Source organism: Lucilia cuprina, chromosome 3 (assembly GCF_022045245.1).
Source record: "Lucilia cuprina isolate Lc7/37 chromosome 3, ASM2204524v1, whole genome shotgun sequence".
Classification (NCBI taxonomy): Eukaryota; Metazoa; Arthropoda; class Insecta; order Diptera; family Calliphoridae; genus Lucilia; species Lucilia cuprina.
Genome location: NC_060951.1, coordinates 56,975,935 through 56,997,467, shown reverse-complemented (window position 1 = coordinate 56,997,467; position 21,533 = coordinate 56,975,935). Strand labels below are relative to the sequence as shown.

At 27.0% G+C, this 21,533-nt stretch overlaps 1 protein-coding gene across 1 annotated transcript in view; it reads right to left on the bottom strand.

Moving 5' to 3' along the window:
• The window catches only part of LOC111681482 (protein roadkill), a 138,119-nt gene that overhangs the window by 15,120 nt on the left and 101,466 nt on the right, over positions 1 to 21,533 (bottom strand). The window contains exon 2 of the mRNA XM_046947604.1: positions 3,446 to 3,554. Within this exon, the coding sequence (XP_046803560.1) occupies positions 3,446 to 3,554 (109 nt within the window). The remainder of the gene's footprint in view (positions 1 to 3,445; positions 3,555 to 21,533) is intronic.

Sequence of the window (21,533 nt, the reverse complement as noted above, 5' to 3'; positions counted from 1 at the left end):
AGACTACACTATAGACTAGACTATATACTAGATTATATACTAGACTATAGACAAGACTATATAATAGAATATAGACTAGACTATATACTAGACTTTATACTAGACAATAGACTAGACTATAGACTAGACTATAGACTAGACTATAGACTAGACTATAGACTAGACTATAGACTAGACTATAGACTAGACTATAGACTAGACTATAGACTAGACTATAGACTAGACTATAGACTAGACTATAGACTAGACTATAGACTAGACTATAGACTAGACTATAGACTAGACTATAGACTAGACTATAGACTAGATTATAGACTAGACTATAGACTAGACTGTAGACTAGATTATCAATTCATTCCATTAGATACCCTACACCTATAAAACTTTTATCCCATTGCCGCCTCTATACGAAAAAAACGAAATGGATCTGTTAACACTTTCTGCAGTTGTTGTTATTAAAGCTTTCGTTGTTTTCATCGTTACACATTTTCGAGTCGCTAGCAATTGTCTCGTTATGTTTTATGCGAATGCAACTGAGTGTGAGTAATACAATATAAAAGTGTCGAATAGTGAGTGGTGTTGTAATACGGAACGTAATCGTATTGAAGTTGAAAATGATTACAAGGTTTGAAATTAAACTGGACAGAAAAAAGTTAGCAAGTGACTAACTGACTGACTTACTAACTGAATGAAAAAAACACTGGGTGAGTAAGTAAGTTACCGAGTGAATGAATATAATAAAGTAAAAACAAATCGTATATACTGCTAAATATTGCCTGACCTCTGGTAATAAGTTTTATATGGTAGTTTACAACTTTTTTCTTGCTTTTTTGTAAAAAACAGAAAACAGGGTTAAATAAAAGTTTTTACAAAGTTTACTTATATATATGTTTCTGTTTTCATTTAAATTTTACATAATCCAATTTCAGTTTTTATATGAGTACGTAAAAATTTTGTAAATTTTATGTTTATTTTCATAATTTGCACCTTGATTTTAAGTGGATTTTTGTTGCATTTAAAAAGCGTTTTAACTAAAAAATAAATGTCACTAATTGTTTTTTTTTTATTAACTAGTTAATCCCATTAAAGCTTAGAAAGTTTCACCTCATTTACAGCAAAATTACATGAAATTCAATCGTGTTTGTATTTAGTTTTAAAAATTTTTTATTTATTTTTTTTGCTAAAGAGTTTATTCCATTTGTTTTCTATTTGATTTGGTTTGTCTCCTCATTATTATAAGGGTTTGTCGGTTTGGTGAGTCTTTTACTCATTTTACTTTATTGTTGATTTTGTAAATTGATCACGTTTGTTTTATTTTAAAACTTTTTTTTCGGTGAGTCGTTTTGAGTTTTGTTTGTGTTTGTTTTACTGATGAACAACCTTTAAAAACCCATTATTTTCAAATAAAACTTTGTCACCTGTATTCTGTCTGTAATATTAGTGGTGAAGTCTAAGTAAATTCGTTAATATTAAAAGCTTTTCTAGTCTAGTCTAGTTTATATTCTAGTCTACAGTCTATTCAAGTCTATAGTCTAGTCTATAGTCTAGTCTATAGTCTAGTCTATAGTCTAGTCTATAGTCTAATCTATAGTCTAGTCTATAGTCTAGTCTATAGTCTAGTCTATAGACTAGTCTATAGACTAGTCTATAGTCTAGTCTATAGTATAGTCTAGTCTATAGTCTAGTCTATATTATAGTCTATAGTCTAGTTTATAGTCTAGTTTATAGTCTAGTTTATAGTCTAGTCTATAGTCTAGTCTATAGTCTAGTCTATAGTCTAGTCTATAGTCTAGTCTATAGTCTAGTCTATAGTCTAGTCTAAAGTCTAGTCTATAGTCTAGTCTATAGTCTAGTCTATAGTCTAGTCTATAGTCTAGTCTATAGTCCAGTTTATAGTCTAGTCTATAGTACAGTCTATAGTATAGTCTATAGTACAGTCTATAGTATAGTCTATAGTAAAATCTATAATCTAGTCTATAGTTTAGTCTATAGTATAGTCTATAGTCTAGTCTATAGTCAAGTCTATAGTATAATCTATAGTCTAGTCTGTAGTCTAGTCTACAGTCTAGTAAATAGTCAAGTCTATAGTCTACTCCAAAGGCTAGTCCATAGTCTAGATTTTCGATTAATTTCTCTTCTTACGAAAAATTTAAGATAAATATTGAACCCATCTGAAAAGACTCGGAATCAAAATGTCCTCTTACCCAATATATACATATGTATATAAAAAATACGGCTTGCTGTTGTTGTAGTTTATTTAAAAACCCTGTTCATTACACTTATAAATTTGTTATAATAATAAATATTTACAAGAATCAATAACATTTAATTAACAAATAAACAAACTGATGGCGGCTACTCAAACCCCTTCACTTGCTACATTTTTATCAATAAACTGGGCTTGTCATTTTTCTACTAACACCTGGATCCAACTAATAATATTAAAAAAAAAACAATATAACAATTTTAAACATTTCATTTTACATTGAAATTTTACTGGGAGTCAATAATTTTGTAGTTTGGGTTTTTTCTCTCTCTCTCTCTCTGTTTACAAAATTTAAGCGGGTAATTAAAAAGAAAATAAACATTAAATTTAAACGTCAGATCAAACAACAATCGAATATAAAAAAATAATAAAACACATACATATATATATATGTGTAAGTATACTTGTGAGTATGTTGTAATATGACACTTGTGGTAGCATGTCTGTCTTTCAGTGAGACTTATGTATGTGGCGTCATAGTTAACATAAAAACAAATTTGTTGTTTGAAAAAGAAAAGAAAAATGTATGTCATTTATATCGATTTCATTGAATAAATTAAAATTTGACAGATTTGTGTGAAAGAAAACATAAATTTGTCAATATTGTGTAATAAATTCGGAAGTAAATATAGGTTAGAATTTACTTAAGTTATAACAATTATCTGTAATAGAGTGTATTAACAGAACTTAACCTAATATTTAACAAATTATTGCTTTAAATTTAAAATATGTATATCAATTTACCAGGTTGTGGAACCTCCTCTCAAAAAAAAAAAAAGAAAAATGTAAAGCTCAGAGAACTAATACATACAAGTCAAGTAATATCCTTATCCTTCTCATAGGTTAGCTCAGTGACTTGTCACACACAATGTAGGCAATCCCTATAGTACATTGTTCCCCTAATCCGTATTTAATATTAGAACTTTAAACAGTTAGTAGTTTCCAGAGAAGGAAAGTCCTCTTATGACATGTACATTATCAAGAGTTCAAATAAAAGATGTCGTCAACTGCTCCTTATATAAAATCGAATCATATTTCTTCATAATAATTATTAACAAGATTTTGTTTAATCTAACTAAACTACTTTATTAAAAAAAACTTTAAGGTTTTTTGTTTTATTTTAAGATTAAGATTTTAATAAACTAATAAAAATAATACAAAAAAGTATTTCTCTCTTACCTTCCGGCCAATTATCAAATACTGTTTGTGCAATATCACCAGCTGAATCTGTTGGATTAAATAGGAATTCTTTTGTTTTGCCGCTTACAAGTATTAAACGTAAATTTATCTAAAAATAAAATTTAAACAAAATACATTATAAGTTAGTTAAGGAAGTTAATAATTTACTACAAATAAAACTAAGTTTAACTTTAATAAGTATTACTATTTATATGTATTTACTACATAGTAAACTATTTATTAGCTTAATAATTTTCGTTATGGATGAAGTTATTAATAAAGGAAATCAATAATTTGTGTTTCATATATTATTTATTAAATATTTCCCTATAATAAGGAAGTCAAAAATTAAATTTGTTTTAAAAATTTATAAATAAAATATTAATACTTATATAATACTAACAAATAATTGATAGTTTAGTAGTTTATTAAAAAAGGCAAAACATCATAATTATTGTAATAGTGTTTTGTACTTAAGTTGTACTATTTAGTATGTCGGTACTGTCAGCATAAACTTTCATTACCGAGTAAAATATTAAAATGCTAAAATTTACTTATACAATAACATTTAAAGTTGTTACTTTTACACGATTACAAAAGTGATGGCAATTACTTACCACGCTTTCATACAAATAGGAAATGAAATAAGTACTTATTATAATCGTTAAGTAATAAAGAGCCTACAGCTAATGTCATTTGTCACCCAGATAGATAGATAGATAGATAGATAGATAGATAGATAGATAGATAGATAGATAGATAGATAGATAGATAAAAAGATAGATAGATAAAAAGATAGATAGATAAAAAGATAGATAGATAGATAGATAGATCGATAGATAGATAGATAGATAGATAGATAGATAGATAGATAGATAGATAGATAGATAGGTAGATAGATAGGTAGATAGGTAGATAGGTAGATAGATAGATGGATAGATAGATAGATAGATAGATAGATAGATAGATAGATAGATAGATAAATAAATAGATAGATAGATAGATAGATAGATAGATAGATAGATAGATAGATAGATAGATAGATAGATAGATAGATAGATAGATAAATAGATAGATAGATAGATAGATAGGTAGAGATAAGTACTATAGAGTGTATGTAGTAATAAGTGAAAGATAGACAGATAGATAGACAGATAGATAGAGAGATAGAGAGTTAGATAGATAGATAGATAGATAGATAGATAGATAGATAGATAGATAGATAGATAGATAGATAGATAGATAGATAGATAGATAGATAGATAGATAGATAGATAGATGGGTAGATAGAGAGATAGAGAGATAGATAGATAGATAGATAGATAGATAGATAGATAGATAGATAGATAGATAGATAGATAGATAGATAGATAGAAAAATAGTTAGATAGTTATTTAGTTAGTTAGTAAGTTAGTAAGATAGTAAGTTAGTATGTTAGTAAGTTAGTAAATTAGTAAATTAGTAAGTTAGTAAGTTAGTATGTTAGTAAGTTAGTAATTTAGTATGTTAGTAAGTTAGTAATTTAGTATGTTAGTAAGTTAGTAAGTTAGTAAGTTAGTTAGTCAGTTAGTCAAAGAAGTCGGCTGCGGCGCGGCCGATTTGAACCGTCTCGACTTGTATTTCTGCTGGGTGATCTCTGGTTTCCATTTAAAAATCACCACTTCTAAACCACTGAAAACCTTTCGCATGTTAAAATCGAGGAAACACATACAGCATAAGTTTCGGGAAGTTATCGGTGTGCTACAGCGGCACTTTGTTAAATTAAAATATCAACCTCCCCTCATATGGTGTTTCTTAAATTCCGCATTCTTAAATTATACACCCAATTCAGTAAATTATTATACGTTATCAAATTTTGTTAATAAGTTATGTCAAATTTCTTATTGACATTTGATAATTGAGTGTGGCAATTTTAATGACACATAATTACATACATATTTACCAATAATATTAATTTGATTTCTTTAGCACTTTCCCAAATTTTCCAATTTTATTTTTTTGTTTACTCAACAAAAATAAGTAGACTCATTAACTAAATGAGTAAATAACACTTTAGGAGAAAATCAAGCAGACAAACAGGGATGGAAAATTTTGTTTTTGTTAGATATAATATTGGAATATAACTTTTTTGTTTTTTGGGTATTAAAATTAAAAAAACAAACTGTTGTATATAAAGTTTTATTAAAACTACTTATTTTACTAAAACCCTGAATTTAAAATTATTTTCTAAATAATATTAATAATTACCACAGTCACATCCCTGTGTTAAACAAACCTATTATTAATGGTGTTATTATGTGTGAGTTGAGTACATACTTAAAAGAAGTGAGAAAAAAGATTAAAAACAGAATAAAGACCTTAAATGCAATTTCCAAATGGGAAAAACAAACAAGGAAATTTCAAGAATTGATAAGAATTTTAATTCCCCTGTTTTTTCGCAGGCCTTTTAAGTCAATGAAATCTTTGTAATGATTTCTGCCAGAAAACCCTTAATTGAGGTTAAAGTACCCACAGCTTAATTTTAGCTAAAAACTTTAAATAATAGTTCAAATCAATATTGTTTCTTTTAAAAGGCTATTTCTTAAAAAAAAACTTGTTACAATATTTCCCTCTGGCTTATGACCCAACAACTTTATGATAAAAACAAATAACACCTAAAACTAGTAACCCACTTAACAACAACTGGAAAAAAAGTCATTTAAAAAGGAAACAAAACTAAACAGCAAATACAACAACATACTACCAACTAGTTACTTTACAATAACACTACATTTACAACATTTAAGTAGAAGTCTATTTAATAAATCAGGTTACAAAAAAATGGTAAAGACACACGACGACTTAATCCGTCTCAAAATGTTAGAAATTGAAATGTCGAAACAGGAAGACAAGAAGACGAAGCAGCAACTACAACAAAAACAAAAAAATTGTGCTAAAACAAAAAGCCAGAAATGGAGAAAGAAATAAAACTTTTCTAAAAAATAATTGTAAAGACTGGAGTGGTTGAGGGAGCTTATGTTTGAAGGCCTTGTAAATGTGAAAAGCCATGACGTGATATTTTCATGGGTAGTTTCGGAAATTTGCTTATAACTTCGTTATTTATTAACTGATTCTGTAGATCTTAAAAGCATGTTTCATAGAATTATTAAAGATTTGGATCTTGCAGTAATCTAAGACAGAGATACAAGCCAATGACAAATGATCGACAGTGGCGGTTCGACATTTTGCGGTCGGCGGCTTGTTATAAATGTGTATGCCGACGGCGTATAAATTTTCAGGTTAAAAATCTGAACTAGAATTTAATTTGAACTGCACTAGAACTGAACTAGAACTGAACTAGAACTGAACTAGAACTGAACTAGAACTGAACTAGAACTGAACTAGAACTGAACTAGAACTGAACTAGAACTGAAATTGAACTGAACTAGAACTGAACTAGAACTGAACTAGAACTGAACTAGAACTGAACTAAAACTGAACTAGAACTGAACTAGAACTGAACTAGAACTGAACTAGAACTGAACTAGAACTGAACTAGAACTGAACTTAATGATTTTCACCATTTTAGTGTTAATTCAATATGGAGGAAAAGAGGTGCTATCAGTACCTCGAGTTATTAACTGGTTGTGTCAATTGTATCCTCAAATTTTCCTTGGTGTGTTTCGACCTTGGGTCAACTAGAGAGCGATATAAGTAATCTGGAAACCGATAGTTGATCGAACAGAGTTTGAACTTAGTTTTTCGGTATTTTCGGGTACTTTGTACATGATGGCTATGGTTTAAACCCATACTCGCAAGAAGTTCGATGCTGTTGCGGAAAAAGACAACAGTAAGGTAACTCGCAGAGGTGTAACTGCGGGCTTAAGCGTATTAAAAATACTGAATAGCTCCAGAACATCAACTGTAGGACCATTTTATGTAACTTGCATTTTATGTAAAAACAAAAAATATGCAAATATGTAGGCCTTTTAAAGGCCTCATTACACTTTTACTTTACCCCTGATACCAATGATTGTGTCCATTACATTAGGTGAAAGCCACATATATTGGTCATTGTATAAGTTGGGATAAAATCATAGAAAGAAATAATAATGTTGACAAACACCTACTTGCACTTGACTTAAATTAGAAATCTTTTGACAAATTCTATTTAATACATGCTTGTTCGTTTGTTAACGTTTTTTCTCTTGATTTCTCTAACTTTTCGATTAAAGTACAAATCTAACATTTGGTCTTTTATAACATTGACTGAGATAGACTGCCCAATTTAAAAGGTATACTTAGAGAAAAAATTATAATTCTAGTTGGTAAAAGAGTAATACAGTAACTGTTCTACTGTTCGGAGCAATGTGTACAGTGTACATTGTACACAATGGGTAAACAATATTTTAAAGCTTTTTATCTTTGTATCTACTAGTAGAGTATGTTCATTTGTTTTCACTCCAGTTGTCATTTTTGTAAGTACGTACGTAGTATGTGTGTTTAACTAATTCGTATACATAAGTACAACACGTACACGAGAATGAAGACAAAAGATTTTTCCAAAACATTTACATTAGACAAAAGTGATTGTGGAATTTTAAAATTCAATTCAATTTTTGTTCTCTTTTGGCTTCTTATTCTTTGGCACAAAATGAATGAAAGTATTACACAGCAAACCCTTGTGGAGATTAAAAGCTACAGGGAGTCAAATTAAGGTGGGAGTATTAAACTCCATTTTATAACCAAGCATAAGTAGACATTTCAATGGGCTTTTATTAATGTCCAGTATGAAAACGAATGAAACAAAAAAAATTAAACATTATTTAAACAACTCACGTTTTCAACATCCATTAAAATATAATTTAATGCGTGTGAATACTCTGCTCTTTTTTCTTTTTTTCTTTTTGTAAAACATAGAAATGCTACTGAAATGCTAAAATATTAGTACATGTAACAAAAAAAGAAAAAAAAAAAAAGAAAGTGTGTAAAAAAAACACTGGGTGAAACTGGAGAAAAATGTATCCCTAATTGGCCTTATAAAAATCTCTTAACATGAAGCAAACAAGAAATATAATGGTTTGAAAAAAGTATTTTCTAGACTGACATTTTAAGGCATGTTAATGTCATCATTAAAATTTAACCGTTAGTAAGAAATTAAAACAAACATTAATATAATTATTGTTTTATATTAAAAACAAAACCAGCTAAAAATTAATGTTTAAAGAAACCTAAACTATACTTTATTTTATTTTTTTTGCATTATTTTGCTTACAATGTCAATTTTTTTAAAGATCTTTGTGATTTTGTTTTAACAAAATTCTGTCGCAATCTAATTGGTTCAAACAATATAAATCGAATATGAATAGAAATTATACTAAACACTAAAACCTGATTCGATCCATATACATAATAATTCACCATAGCTTTAAGGCTCACTTTCGAAAATTTAAATTTTTAACCGATTTTAATTGGTCCATATAAAGATCACTTCTGAATATAGATTAACTTTTTACTAAAAAATCGTTTTTTTTTGTATCTTTCACCTTCGTGAGAAGGTCATATTGTCTGATCCGAGATAAGCGTATTCTGTTAAAATCTATTTTCTGAATCTTCGGGATCCCAATATTTAATAATTCTCTCAGACATACAGAGAGGCAGTTTAGTGTTAGTTAGTTTTCAAAAAAAAAAAAAAAAAAAATTGATTGAAAGTCAATTTTCTATAATAGACTTAAGCGTAATTCGATGCTTTAAAGATAGCTTGATCTCGTGTCAAGTTTCTTTAGAAATAATGATCGTGATAGAAACCTGATCGTAAATCAGTTTTCAAAAGAAAACAAGATCATGAGTCAGAGCTTTGCAAAGATAGCTTGATCTCTTGTCAAATTTCTTTAGAAATATTGATTGTGTGTCAATGTTATTTACAAAATTTTATCGTGAGACAAGTTTCATGAGCCATAGCTTTGCAAATAAATCTTGATCGTGATTAGATTTTCTTATGAAAATTTTATCATGAGTCAAGTTTCTTCAGAAAACTTCTTTGTGAGACAATTTCTTTAGAATAGTTTATCGTGAGTCAGTTTTCAATAGAAAACTTTGATAGAGTCTGATTTCTTTAGAGAAAATTTGATCAGGATTCAGTTTTCTACAGACAATTTGATATAAAGTCAGTTAACACGGAAAACTTGATCAAGAATCAGTTTTATATAGAAATCTTGATCATGAATAAAGGGTTTTTTTTTGAAAATATTGAACATAAGTCAGTTTTCTTTAGAAAATTTCGTTTAAAAGTTCAGTTTCTACAGGAAATTTAATCAGTAACTCCGTTTACGTAAGAAAACTTCATCGGGGATCAGTTTTTTTAAGAAAACTTGATCGAGAGTCAGTTTTCTACTGAAAACTTGATCAAGGGTTTGTTTTCTTAAGTAAACTTAGTCAAGAATCAGTTTTCTATAGAAAATTTTAATGAAGATTCAGTTTTATATAGCAAATATGATCAGCGAGTCAGTTTTATATAGAAAACTTGATCGATAGTCAGTTTTCTATAGAAAATTTGATCGATAGTGAGTTTGATCGATAGTGAGTTTGATCATGAGGAAAGTGTCTTTTGAAAAAGTTGATCTTCAGTCAGTTTTCATTGGAAGACTTAAATGTGGATTCATTTCTCTAATGAAAATATGACGACTCTAAGATTTCAACAAAGAAAAATTATCGAGTGTAAGTTTTCTATAAAAAAGACTTTATCGAAAATCCATTTTCTATAGAAAACTAGATTATGAATTAGTTTTCTATAGAAATCTTGATTTATGGTAAATTTTCTATAGAAAACTTGATCGATAGCTAGTTTTCTATAGATTTAAACGATCTCGAAATCTTGATCGAAGGTCAGTTTTCTATAAAAAAACTTGACCATAACTTGACCATGTCTTTTGAAAAAGTTCATCATCAGTCAGTTTTCATTGTAAGACTTAAATTTAGATCTATTTCTCTACAGAAGATGTGACGAGAAAGTCAGTTTTCTATAGAATAGTTGAGCATAAGATTTCTACAAAGAAAAATGATCAATGTTCAATTTTCTATAAAAATTAAATCGATAGTCCATATTCTATAGAAAACTAGATATAGACTTAGTTTTCTATAGAAATTTTAATCGATAATCAATTTTCTATAGAAAACTTGATCGATGGCCAATTTTCTATAAAAAATTTGACCGATCTCAAAATTTCGATCATAAGGAAAGTGTCGTTTGAAAAAAGTGATCGTTAGTGCATTTTTTTCCGGAAAACTTAAATTTAGAATCATTTCTTTACAGAAAATGATAAGTAAGTCAGTTTTCTATAGAAAAGTTGAGTGTAGGTCTTCTTTAATCAACTTGATCGTGAATCAGTTACCTATGTAAAGCATGATGTTTTTTAACATTTAAGTTTTTGACTTGTAAGTATATATTTGGGATTAAAGTTGCTGATACATTTATGATTCCAAATAAAATCTAAAAAAAATATTTTTATTAAAACATGAGTCTCTAAAAGACATCTGTATGTTTATAAATTATTAACCAAATAACCCAATATTATGACATCAAAACTGGTTCAGAGTAAAAAAAAAGCATTTGAAAAAAAAAAAAATATTTCATTTAAAAAATTATTTGCATATTTCAATTTTTTTTTTTTAAATGACTTTCATACTTGATGGCTCTAAATATAAATATTTCAACAATTAACATGTGTTTTTTTTATTTTAAATAAATATTTTTATACATATGTATGTATGTATAAATGTATATGTGTATTTTAATAAAAATAAACCATAAAAATACCGACAAATGAATATGAGTATATTGTAGCATTTGAATATTGCATTTCAGGTATTTCATTGTGGTTTTTGGCATTTTATTACAGATATCATAAAATATGAGGAGAAATAAAGAAAAAAAAAGTAATAAACTCATTTCAAATTTCATTCATAAAAAAGTAAGAAAAGAACAGTGGTTGACAGTAGTGTAAAATGTTGTTAACATTCAAGATTTACAATACAAAATATTAACATTATTGCTAATGTTTTTGTTGTAGTCCTTACATTCCTATTATTTCCTTTAAGCATATTTCTTAAAACTAAACATATTTTATTCTCTTTAATGCAAAATATTCATTACTTTCTAGCACTAAAACCACTGTAATATATTTAAATATTTTCCCAAATATATTATTACCGCTAAAAACAGAGTATTGTATTTTTTTTTTTTAAATAAGATATTTTTTATGCATAAATATATATAATTTTCATCATATTAAATATTTATATTTCCTGTTGGTGCGGTGACATGATTAATATTTATATAAATATTTGCAAAAGAAAACACTGACAGACAGATTACAATATATAAAAATTAATAAATTTATAATAAAACATAAGCAGACATAAAGGTAAAATATTAAATTTCAATTAGTTAATAATTAATGAGAAAAGTTGAAAAGTTTTTTTTTCAGGTGTGTGTGTGTGTGTGATAAAATTTCCATTTTTTCTGTTTATTATTAATAATTACATATAAACTTAAATATTTATGTATTTCTGTATTTTAAATTCTCACAACATTATTTTAATGGTAAATTGAGAAAATTTTATTCTGAAAAATTGTGTAACATTTATGAATGTTTTGTCATATTGAATTTTATAGAAATTTTAATTGATAATAATTGTAATTTATAATTGAAAGTGTTTGTAAAAAAAAATAGGTCATATCATATTGTAAATAAATCTGACTTATATTCTATAATGTGTTTTAATAAAATAATTTAATTGTTAATGGATTTATATTGAGTTAAATAAGAAATATTTCATAATGTTCATAAAGTTTAAGTTCAATTGATTTAAATTTTTGTTCAGTAACAATTTGTAATTGAAAAAAATCAATAAAAATTATTTGTTTTTTTTTTTTAAGTGAAGAAGTCAGCGTGCTATTCCGAATATTAAATACCCTTCATTTATAAGCTACTTTTTCCAAAAAAAGAGTACCAGATTAAACGATTAAATAATTTTCAAAAGAACTGTTTGTAATTATGGACCGATCCGAAAAAAATTTCATAGAATATTTTATAAATATAAAAAGTAATATTTTATTCCGATATTGTTAATATTAATACATGAGTTATTTTCGATGAACTTATTTTCAGAAGAGGACTTTATGTGGGACCTACATTTGACCAATTATGGGATGATTTGGAAAATAAAATTGCAGAACTATTTCTATTTAAACATATCAAAGAAACATTTAATTTCAATACTTTGGAAATTAATTCATGTGTTTTTTATCATTAACTGATTTTCAGAAGAGGCTTTATGTGGAATCTATGACCATTAGGAAATCCGGAAAAAAATTGCAGAACTATTTCTATATAAACACGAGTTTTATTATAAAAATGATATCGTTTTTAATTCAGGAGGTATTAACGATTAAGAGATTGGACTTAGAGAAATGGACTTTATATAAAAGCTTTTCGGAATTTTTCGCATACAACATAGTCGGGTATAACTTTAACCCGATATCGTTATTAGGTTATGTTGATAGAAGGATGGAAAGGATCATATCCAAAGAAATACACATAGACCACTATATGACATGTTGTGCGCCGCCTATTCTTGGACAAAATATGTTTGTTTGCAAAGAAATCACTGAATGTATTACCTTTCAATGTTCAGAAATTCAGTATACTACAAGTAATTCCCAGGAATTTTCAATCAGTGTTAGTGAGGAATGTTATTTTCTTAATATTACTAAGATATATGGATCTTACTTCGATGAATGCCTGACAGTTGCAAAAAAGGTGGTTCAGAGTTTCACTGTCTTATCCACATGCTCTACATTAGTCTGAATCTCTACGTCCAATTTAGTACAGCTGTGGCCGTAATCCTGTGGGTCCACTCAGAATATGTACCATCAGACTTGCCCATTTTGAGGAGATTTCTCGGCTTGTACTCATCAGTCATATGATCTTTGATATTCTACACACCGTTTCGTAATTCCAAGAGGGATTCTCTCACCCTTAAGTTTTAATATAGCTTTCGTTAGTTTCGTGTTCATCAGGTAGTTAACCTTGATCACCCATCCCTTTAAAACAGACTACTTCCGAATGGACTGAATCGATTCATTTTGTAATACGATTTCTATTAATATAAGCAAATTTGTGTAGTCAGTTGTTTTGGAATTTAGTTAATATTTCTTCTGAATATATGGCAGATATCTGAGGCCTTTAGAAAAACGATTTCATTAAACATATTGACTACATCGATTCCGGAAACTATAAGTTTTTGAAATATATTTATACTACATAGAGTTTTGATATTATATTGTAGAAATTACAAAAGAAATGATAAACTTATATATACTCTTCTCACGAAGCTGAAGGGTATAATAATAAATTTTATAAAATATTCAATATTGGTTTAAGAACCACATTGTCATACATATTTTAGATGGTGACAATATATTAACGCCACATGCAAAATTTAAATAGAAATATATGTTTGGCAAAGGTTTATTAGAATGATCATGGGTTTTACCCAAATAATAAATTTTAAATTAATTATAATTTAAGAAAATGAAATAATTTTTTATATAATTTAATAAAAATCAATTCATCATCTTTACAAATTAAAACCGAATTACCGAAATTAAATGTTAACTGGGTTTTAAAAATCCCAATGTCATCTTGTAGAAACTGTAGAATTTGTGGTAATGTTAGATGTAATTTCTTTACCTTTGTTGAGCTTTATCTTTAGCTAATTTTTTGCTTTTATTTATAACTTCTTCTTCATCTTCTTCTACATATTTTGAAATAAAACCAAATTATATATTCACACACACTTATGCGGAACGTTAGGCGGGCGTTAAGGTAGCAAAATTTTCAAAACCAACGGGAGGAAACGCGTAATAAATTCGATTTTATTTATTTACATAAATTGCAAATTAACAACATTCAAGTTGATAGTTGAGTGGAATAGCATGGGATTGGCATCATTGTTTTTAATGCTTTCTGTGAGAATTCGAAAACTAAAGTATTATCTATCCATCTAGATGTCGGTTTGATGTATATTTCTTACATTTGGGAAAGAAACCAACTGTTGGTATTTTGATTTTCTGACAAATAAATTTAGACAAAGAGAGATAGACAGAACGATAGAAAGACGAAAAAACACTCAAAAGATAAAAACATTAAGTAAAAGTTTTGCTAATGTGCATGATAATGAAATTGTTTAAAAGATTATTTTTTTTTCAAATAATTTGCATTTTTCGAAAAAAATTAGAATATTTTAGTTTTTTTTTCTGAAATAAAGTTGCTGAGTGATCTACAACACTAATTTTCTATTTATAATTTAATTTTTTGAGTGAGTCTTTAATTTAAATCATAATTTTATATTCTTTTGGTGTATGTGTGTGTGTTTGTGTTTTTATTAATAAAATTTATGTGTTTAGATATTTGAAAAAAAAAAAAACAAAATCAAGAAAACAAGGTCATTATTATTTATGGTTATAAAAGTTTGTTTACGATATAAGTTTTTTCTTTAGTTAGATAAAAAAAATTCTCTTTTAAATTATGATTGGTCCAATGTAGCTCATGCACTGCCTTAAGTGCACTGTCATTCAAAAGTGTGCTTTTTTAAGTGACATAATATCCAATTAATTGTTTTTTCAATTAATTGATTTTTATTGATAGATATGGATGTGCTCGTGCTGATGCAAATGTATATTTATATTCTTACAAACGATGGTGGTTCAAATCATACGAATATATCAATCAATCTATAACTTTCTATATATTTAATTAATGAATCAATCATACCATCTATCTATCTATCTATCTATCTATCTATCTATCTATCTATCTATCTATCTATCTATCTATCTATCTATCTATCTATCTATCTATCTATCTATCTATCTATCTATCTATCTATCTATCTATCTATCTATCTATCTATCTATCTATCTATCTATCTATCTATCTATCTATCTATCTATCTATCTATCTATCTATCTATCTATCTATCTATCTATCTATCTATCTATCTATCTATCTATCTATCTGTCCTCGTATATTGCCTTCATTTAATAAAATTGTGATTTTGAAAACAATGTTGCATCATTGTCATTAAAAAGCAGAAAAAAAATTTATTTAATTTAAGCAATAGTTTTTTTTTCTCGCCCCACACAATGACATCAATCAAGAAGAAATGTAGTTGGTTAATAATAATAAAAAATCAGTTTAAAATGTTAAATTAATTAAATATTTAAAAATGTTAAATTATTGCACAAGATTTTAAACAAAAAGAAAACTTTACAAAAAAAAAACTCAATTATAAAAATACAATAAAATAGTCATAACAATTAGTTTTAAATTAAAAAAACAAGGTCAAGTTTTAAAAATTTAATTGTCAAAAAAAAAAATATATATTAAAATCAGGAGGTCAAATAATATTTTGGAAGAAAAAACGAATTTTAAAACAATAAATTAAAACAACCAAAGAAATGTTTTCACACTTTTAAATTGGAAAAAATCTTAAAAATAACTTTAGACAATTTCAAAACACAATTTCATTCTAGACACGCAATAAACTCAAAGCCTCCAACTTTAAAATTGTAAAACACCCTCATTTTGTATGCTTTTACTAAGAAGAAAACTTTTTTGTAATTTATTTTAAAAGTAATAAAAATTTTGTTTTAATGAGGGGAAGTGGTTGGATTGGTGGTGGCTTTTTTAATGGGAGTTTCATAATTATCTCTTAAATAGCCTCTATAGCAGTCATAGCCACAGCTGAAGTAAATCAAAATTTTAAATCCCCAAACAAATAAAAGTTTTGTCTGTTTACTTCAAAAAAAAAACTCCTATTTTAAATTTAAACTGAAAATTGTTTTTAAACTAATTTCAAACATTTAACTATATAAACCTTAACATTAAAAGGAAAAACTTTTTTTTCGGTTTTCCGTTTTGTTGGTTTCCATGCCCCCATTGTGTAGGAAAATGTTTTTCATTTAAATGTTAAACACCTGTTTCTGTAGCAAAATATGTTTTATATTTAAATGAAAATTAACATTTTTTTTTAATAAAAATAATTTAAATACAATTGTGAGTTATTTATTACAGACCGATCTCTCCTTATCAGTTAAATACTAAAAAGCTCACTGTAATCTAGTTGGCGTTCATTAGTGTTTATATGTTGCTTTTTATTACTCCAAAACTAACTATTTAATTATAAATTAACCAATATTATATTATGTTATGTTAATTATTCATTAACAAATAACATACAGCAAAGTACAAATTATTTTCTTGTCATAAAACTTTTTACACGCGCTTTCATTAAAAGTTCATATGTATGTAATTGTTGGTAACCTCCTCCTCCTTCTATATTAATATTTCGTAGTACTTTTACTTCCACCTCCTTGTTTGACTTAATTAATTTAATAAATTGTATAAAGTAGTGAATATTTTATGATTACAACAACAACAACAATAACAGTTAAAATACAGGTATTTTAAAAGACTTTTCTGTTATATAAAAAAAATATATTTACAATTCTACTTATTAATTACAATGGACAGTAAATGTGAACATAAGTATGAGCTTTGAACTTGGGATGAACTCATTACTTTCTGTATTATGTACTGTACTTTTATTTATGGTAGGAACTAATGGTAATGTTTAAAGTTGTCCAAATGTTAGCAAATTCCTGGAATCCCACTTAAACATTTGTTATTTAAAAAAAATGTGCCCAGCAAAAACTTTTCTTATAATTTATACTTTATTTAAAATGTTTATCCGTAAATAATTAAAATCAGAAGTACAACTAAACTATAAGAGGTATTGATGAACTTTTTTATAACTGATTGCCACAAATCCTAAGGTTCTCTACCAAAAATTGTAAAATTTGTTTTAAAAGTTTACAAAAAACTGAGACTGAGATTGTTTAAAAAATTTAACTTTTTGGACCATTATTTTAATACAAAAACTCTTATTTTTGTAACTACAGATACATTTTGGGCAATGAAATTATTTAATTAAATTATTTCTCTTAACAAATAGATAAAAACTTCACAATAAGTCATAAAGGCTTTATAAAACTAAATAAATCATCTTCTTTTAAAAGATTAAACGTTTTTATTAGAATTTTTGTATTGTTTAGAGTGGGTTTAAAAAATAATTTATATAATAAAATAAATTGCAATATTTCTGGCAGACTCATTCATAAACACTATCTTGTATGACACATCATTGTTATAAACATTACAACATTTTAATATTAAAACTTCATTTCTTATTCAAGGCTTTTTATTCATCGAAATATTAAAACTTTTCATAAAAATGGAAAAAAAATATAATAAACTATTTAACTTTTAATTATATTATTTACAGATATCGATAAATGACTCAGATAAATGATACTGATCTTTTGTAATTTAAAAAAAATAGAATTTCTTTCAATTTTAATCGCTATCGATTGTAATAATTTGCACTCTATTAGTGTTAGAAGTTTCTCTCATTGCTTTCACGTTCTTTTTTTAAGCGCCTCACTTAGCTTGTGGATTCAAGCTAAGAAGTCGAAAAATTATTCTATTCAGTGTTATCAACAATTTCCCGATGTAAAATGTCACATGTCAAGCAGCTAAAACCATCCTTAGACTAGACAATACTATAAAATAAGCTAGAGACTGACTTATAGACAAATATGTAAACAAGATTTAAAATACACTATAGACTAAATAATAGACAATAGTCTGGACTATAGACTAGACAATAGACTAGACAATAGACTAGACTATAGACAAGACTATACACTAGACTAAAGACTAGACTATAGACTAGTCTATACACTAGATTGTAGACTAGACTAGATTGTAGACTAGACTACAGACTTAACTATAGACTAGACTACAGACATAACTATCGACTAGACTATAGTTTATAATATAGACCAGACTGTAGACTATACTATATACTAGAATATAGACTAGACTATAGACAAGAATACAGACTACACTATAAAACAAGACAATAGACTAAACTTTAGACTAGACTATAGACTATAAAATAGACTATAAACTAAACTATAGACTAGATTGTACACTAAATTATAAACTAGACTATAAAGTAAACTACTGTCTTGACTATAGACTAGACATTATACTGGAACATAGACTAGACCATAGACCATACTATATACTAGAATATAGACTAGAATGTATATAAGAATACTATAAAACAAGACTATAGACTAGACTATAGACTATACCACAGACAAGACTATAAACTAGACTATATATACACTAAACTATAAACTAGAATATTGAGTAGACTGCTGACTACACTCTAGATTGGACTATAGACTATACTATATTATACACTAAACTAAAAACTAGACTATAGAGTAGACTACTGGTTACACTCTAGCCTGGTCTATAGCCTAAACTAGATTATAGACTAGACAATAGACTATAGACTAGATTATAAACTAGACTAGACTAGACTAAAGACTAGACTAAAGACTAGACTATAGACTAGACTAAAGACTATATATACTAGATTTTAGACTAGAATATAGATTGGATTATAGGCCTGATAATAGACTCGACACCTCCCCTAAGAAATTAATATAACGAATTGTATATCTGTGAAACTACTAGCACTACATTATTTAAATTTTGTACGAAGCACTTTGATATTCATTTGAACATATGCAGGACATTAATTGGGGGCTTTGAAAACCCCTCATATAAATGAAATTCTAAGATTCGTATGGCTGTGTAACTATTAGAGCTAAAATCCAAATGTGATCATTTGGGCTAGAAATGGGTGGTACATTTTAATAAAAATTCGTATATATAGGAAATTATTGTATCTAGATTCTAGAATCTTCAAAAATTTCTTTTTTATATAAATGTATTGTATGCACCCAGCAAAATTTTCATTACCTAGTAATCTAGAAAGTAATATTGGAATCACGTTATTTTAATTATTTTTGTTCGACGAGGTTCAAATAATATGTACCTACCTTAAACAAATTAATAAATGGTTACTAATTTGATTACAAAAACTTTGCGAAATAACTAGTTACAAATAAACCTACAAATATGTTATGTGATAGCTAGTTATTTTGGGCCGACTTTGTATGTAGAAAACAAAAAATAAAAAAATTCCTCTGCCGGGATTTGAACCCAGGCATTCAGTTGTTTTCTATGTTTCTCACTCCAGCCGCTTACCCGCTGCTCCATTAACATGTTGCTTTTTGTAATTTTGAGAACGGCATTTTACAAAAATATAAATGAATGTCATTTTGAAAAAAAAAAAAAATAAACAGTATCCAGCAGGGCTCGAACCACGAACCCCCTGTTTGTTAAATGAACGACCTAGACAATTGAGACATAACAAATCCAAACTGTTTTGTTCTTTACCAGTAATAACCTATTCAGCTAAATGAAAAAATGTGAATGATAATGAACACTCATTACCAAGTAATATATGAAATAACTACTGGCTATTACCAAAAATTTCATATTTTTTGCTGGGCAGTATGCTAGACTACCCCTTAAAGTCGAGCATACTGTGTACAGCTAGTTAGGCCCTGAAATTGCTTTTCTATTATAAGACGGATTTTCAAGCTCAAGATAAATAAATATTTTATATTTATTTTTTTTTACAAAATAATATATGTAAGTTATTACACATTTCCTTATTGATAAAAAAAAAGAACATTGAATATAGTTTTCTTTAATATGTAGAACTGATTTGAAGAAAATGTGACTCACATTTAAATGAATCATAAGAAATAAATTTAAATGATTTATAGTAATCATAAATTAAAACATTTTAAATACTTACAATTACCAAATGCATAAAATTTAATTAACATTTTTTACGTCTTACCTGTAACAAAGAAAAGTAAAAATTAAATGATTAATACATGGAAGAAATGTACTTAAACAATAAAATTAAAATACTTAGTTTAATCAAAAAAATAATTAAGAAAATATTTCAGTTTTAATTAAAATCTTTAATTAGTTTAAAACAAAAATTTCAATTACGTCAACGAATGAATCAGTTTGCGCCTGTATCTTCAACCTAATTGTAAATAAAATAAATCTTTTTACTGCATTTTACTAAAAGATTTATTAAACATTCAAATGAAGCAAATGCTTAGTGTCATGACAGTTTCGCCAGCATAATTACGTTTTTTTGACAGTGTCATTCAAAAGCTGATTAACGAAAAGTATTACAACTGACAGGCCATTAAATTGAACATAATAATATTTATGTAATTGAAAGATATACCACCAAATCCGCTGGTGATGATGAAAAACAATTAGGGTCATTGCATTGAGGTCATAAAGAAAATGGAAGTAGAAAAAAGATGAAGAAAACATTGTTTAATAAAAGAAATATTTAAATAAAGAAAATAAACAATGATTTAAGCAGACATTTTTTTCTACTGCTTAAAATGTAATGTTAATGGGAAATCTAATTTGGCTTAATCAGTAAAAGATTTACATTAATGAATTACTTGAAGAATGAAGAAATAAGTAAATTTTAACATTTTACTTTATGTTATTAACTAATTCATTGATTGGTAAATCCCATTTTAATTAAACTGTTTAATTTATTCAATTAATATATATCAAATTATGTTTATACCTTACACCACTATTGTAGGGAGAGTATTATTCGTTTGTGCTTATGTTATACACCAATCGGCTCTGAATTATTTTCTGAGTTAATTTAGCTATGTGTGTCCGTCCGTCTGTGTGTCCATGTAAACCTTGTGTGCAAAGTACAGTTTGCAATTTTCAAGATAATTTTATGAAATTCGCCACACGCTCATCTTTTGACGTAGGACGAAGACAATTGAAAATAGTTTAAATAGGTTCATTATTTCGCCTCCATACAAGTCCCCGAATAAGGATTTTGCACTAAAAAATATGTTAAATTTTTGTACTTTTCTAAAAATCCGCAAAACATAGTTTAATATAAATCTAAATGAATTTTCGATATGATCGCGATTCATTAGATCCGCGAGATCCTCATACCCCTTATAAACGCTAATATCAAAGTTGGAAAACTA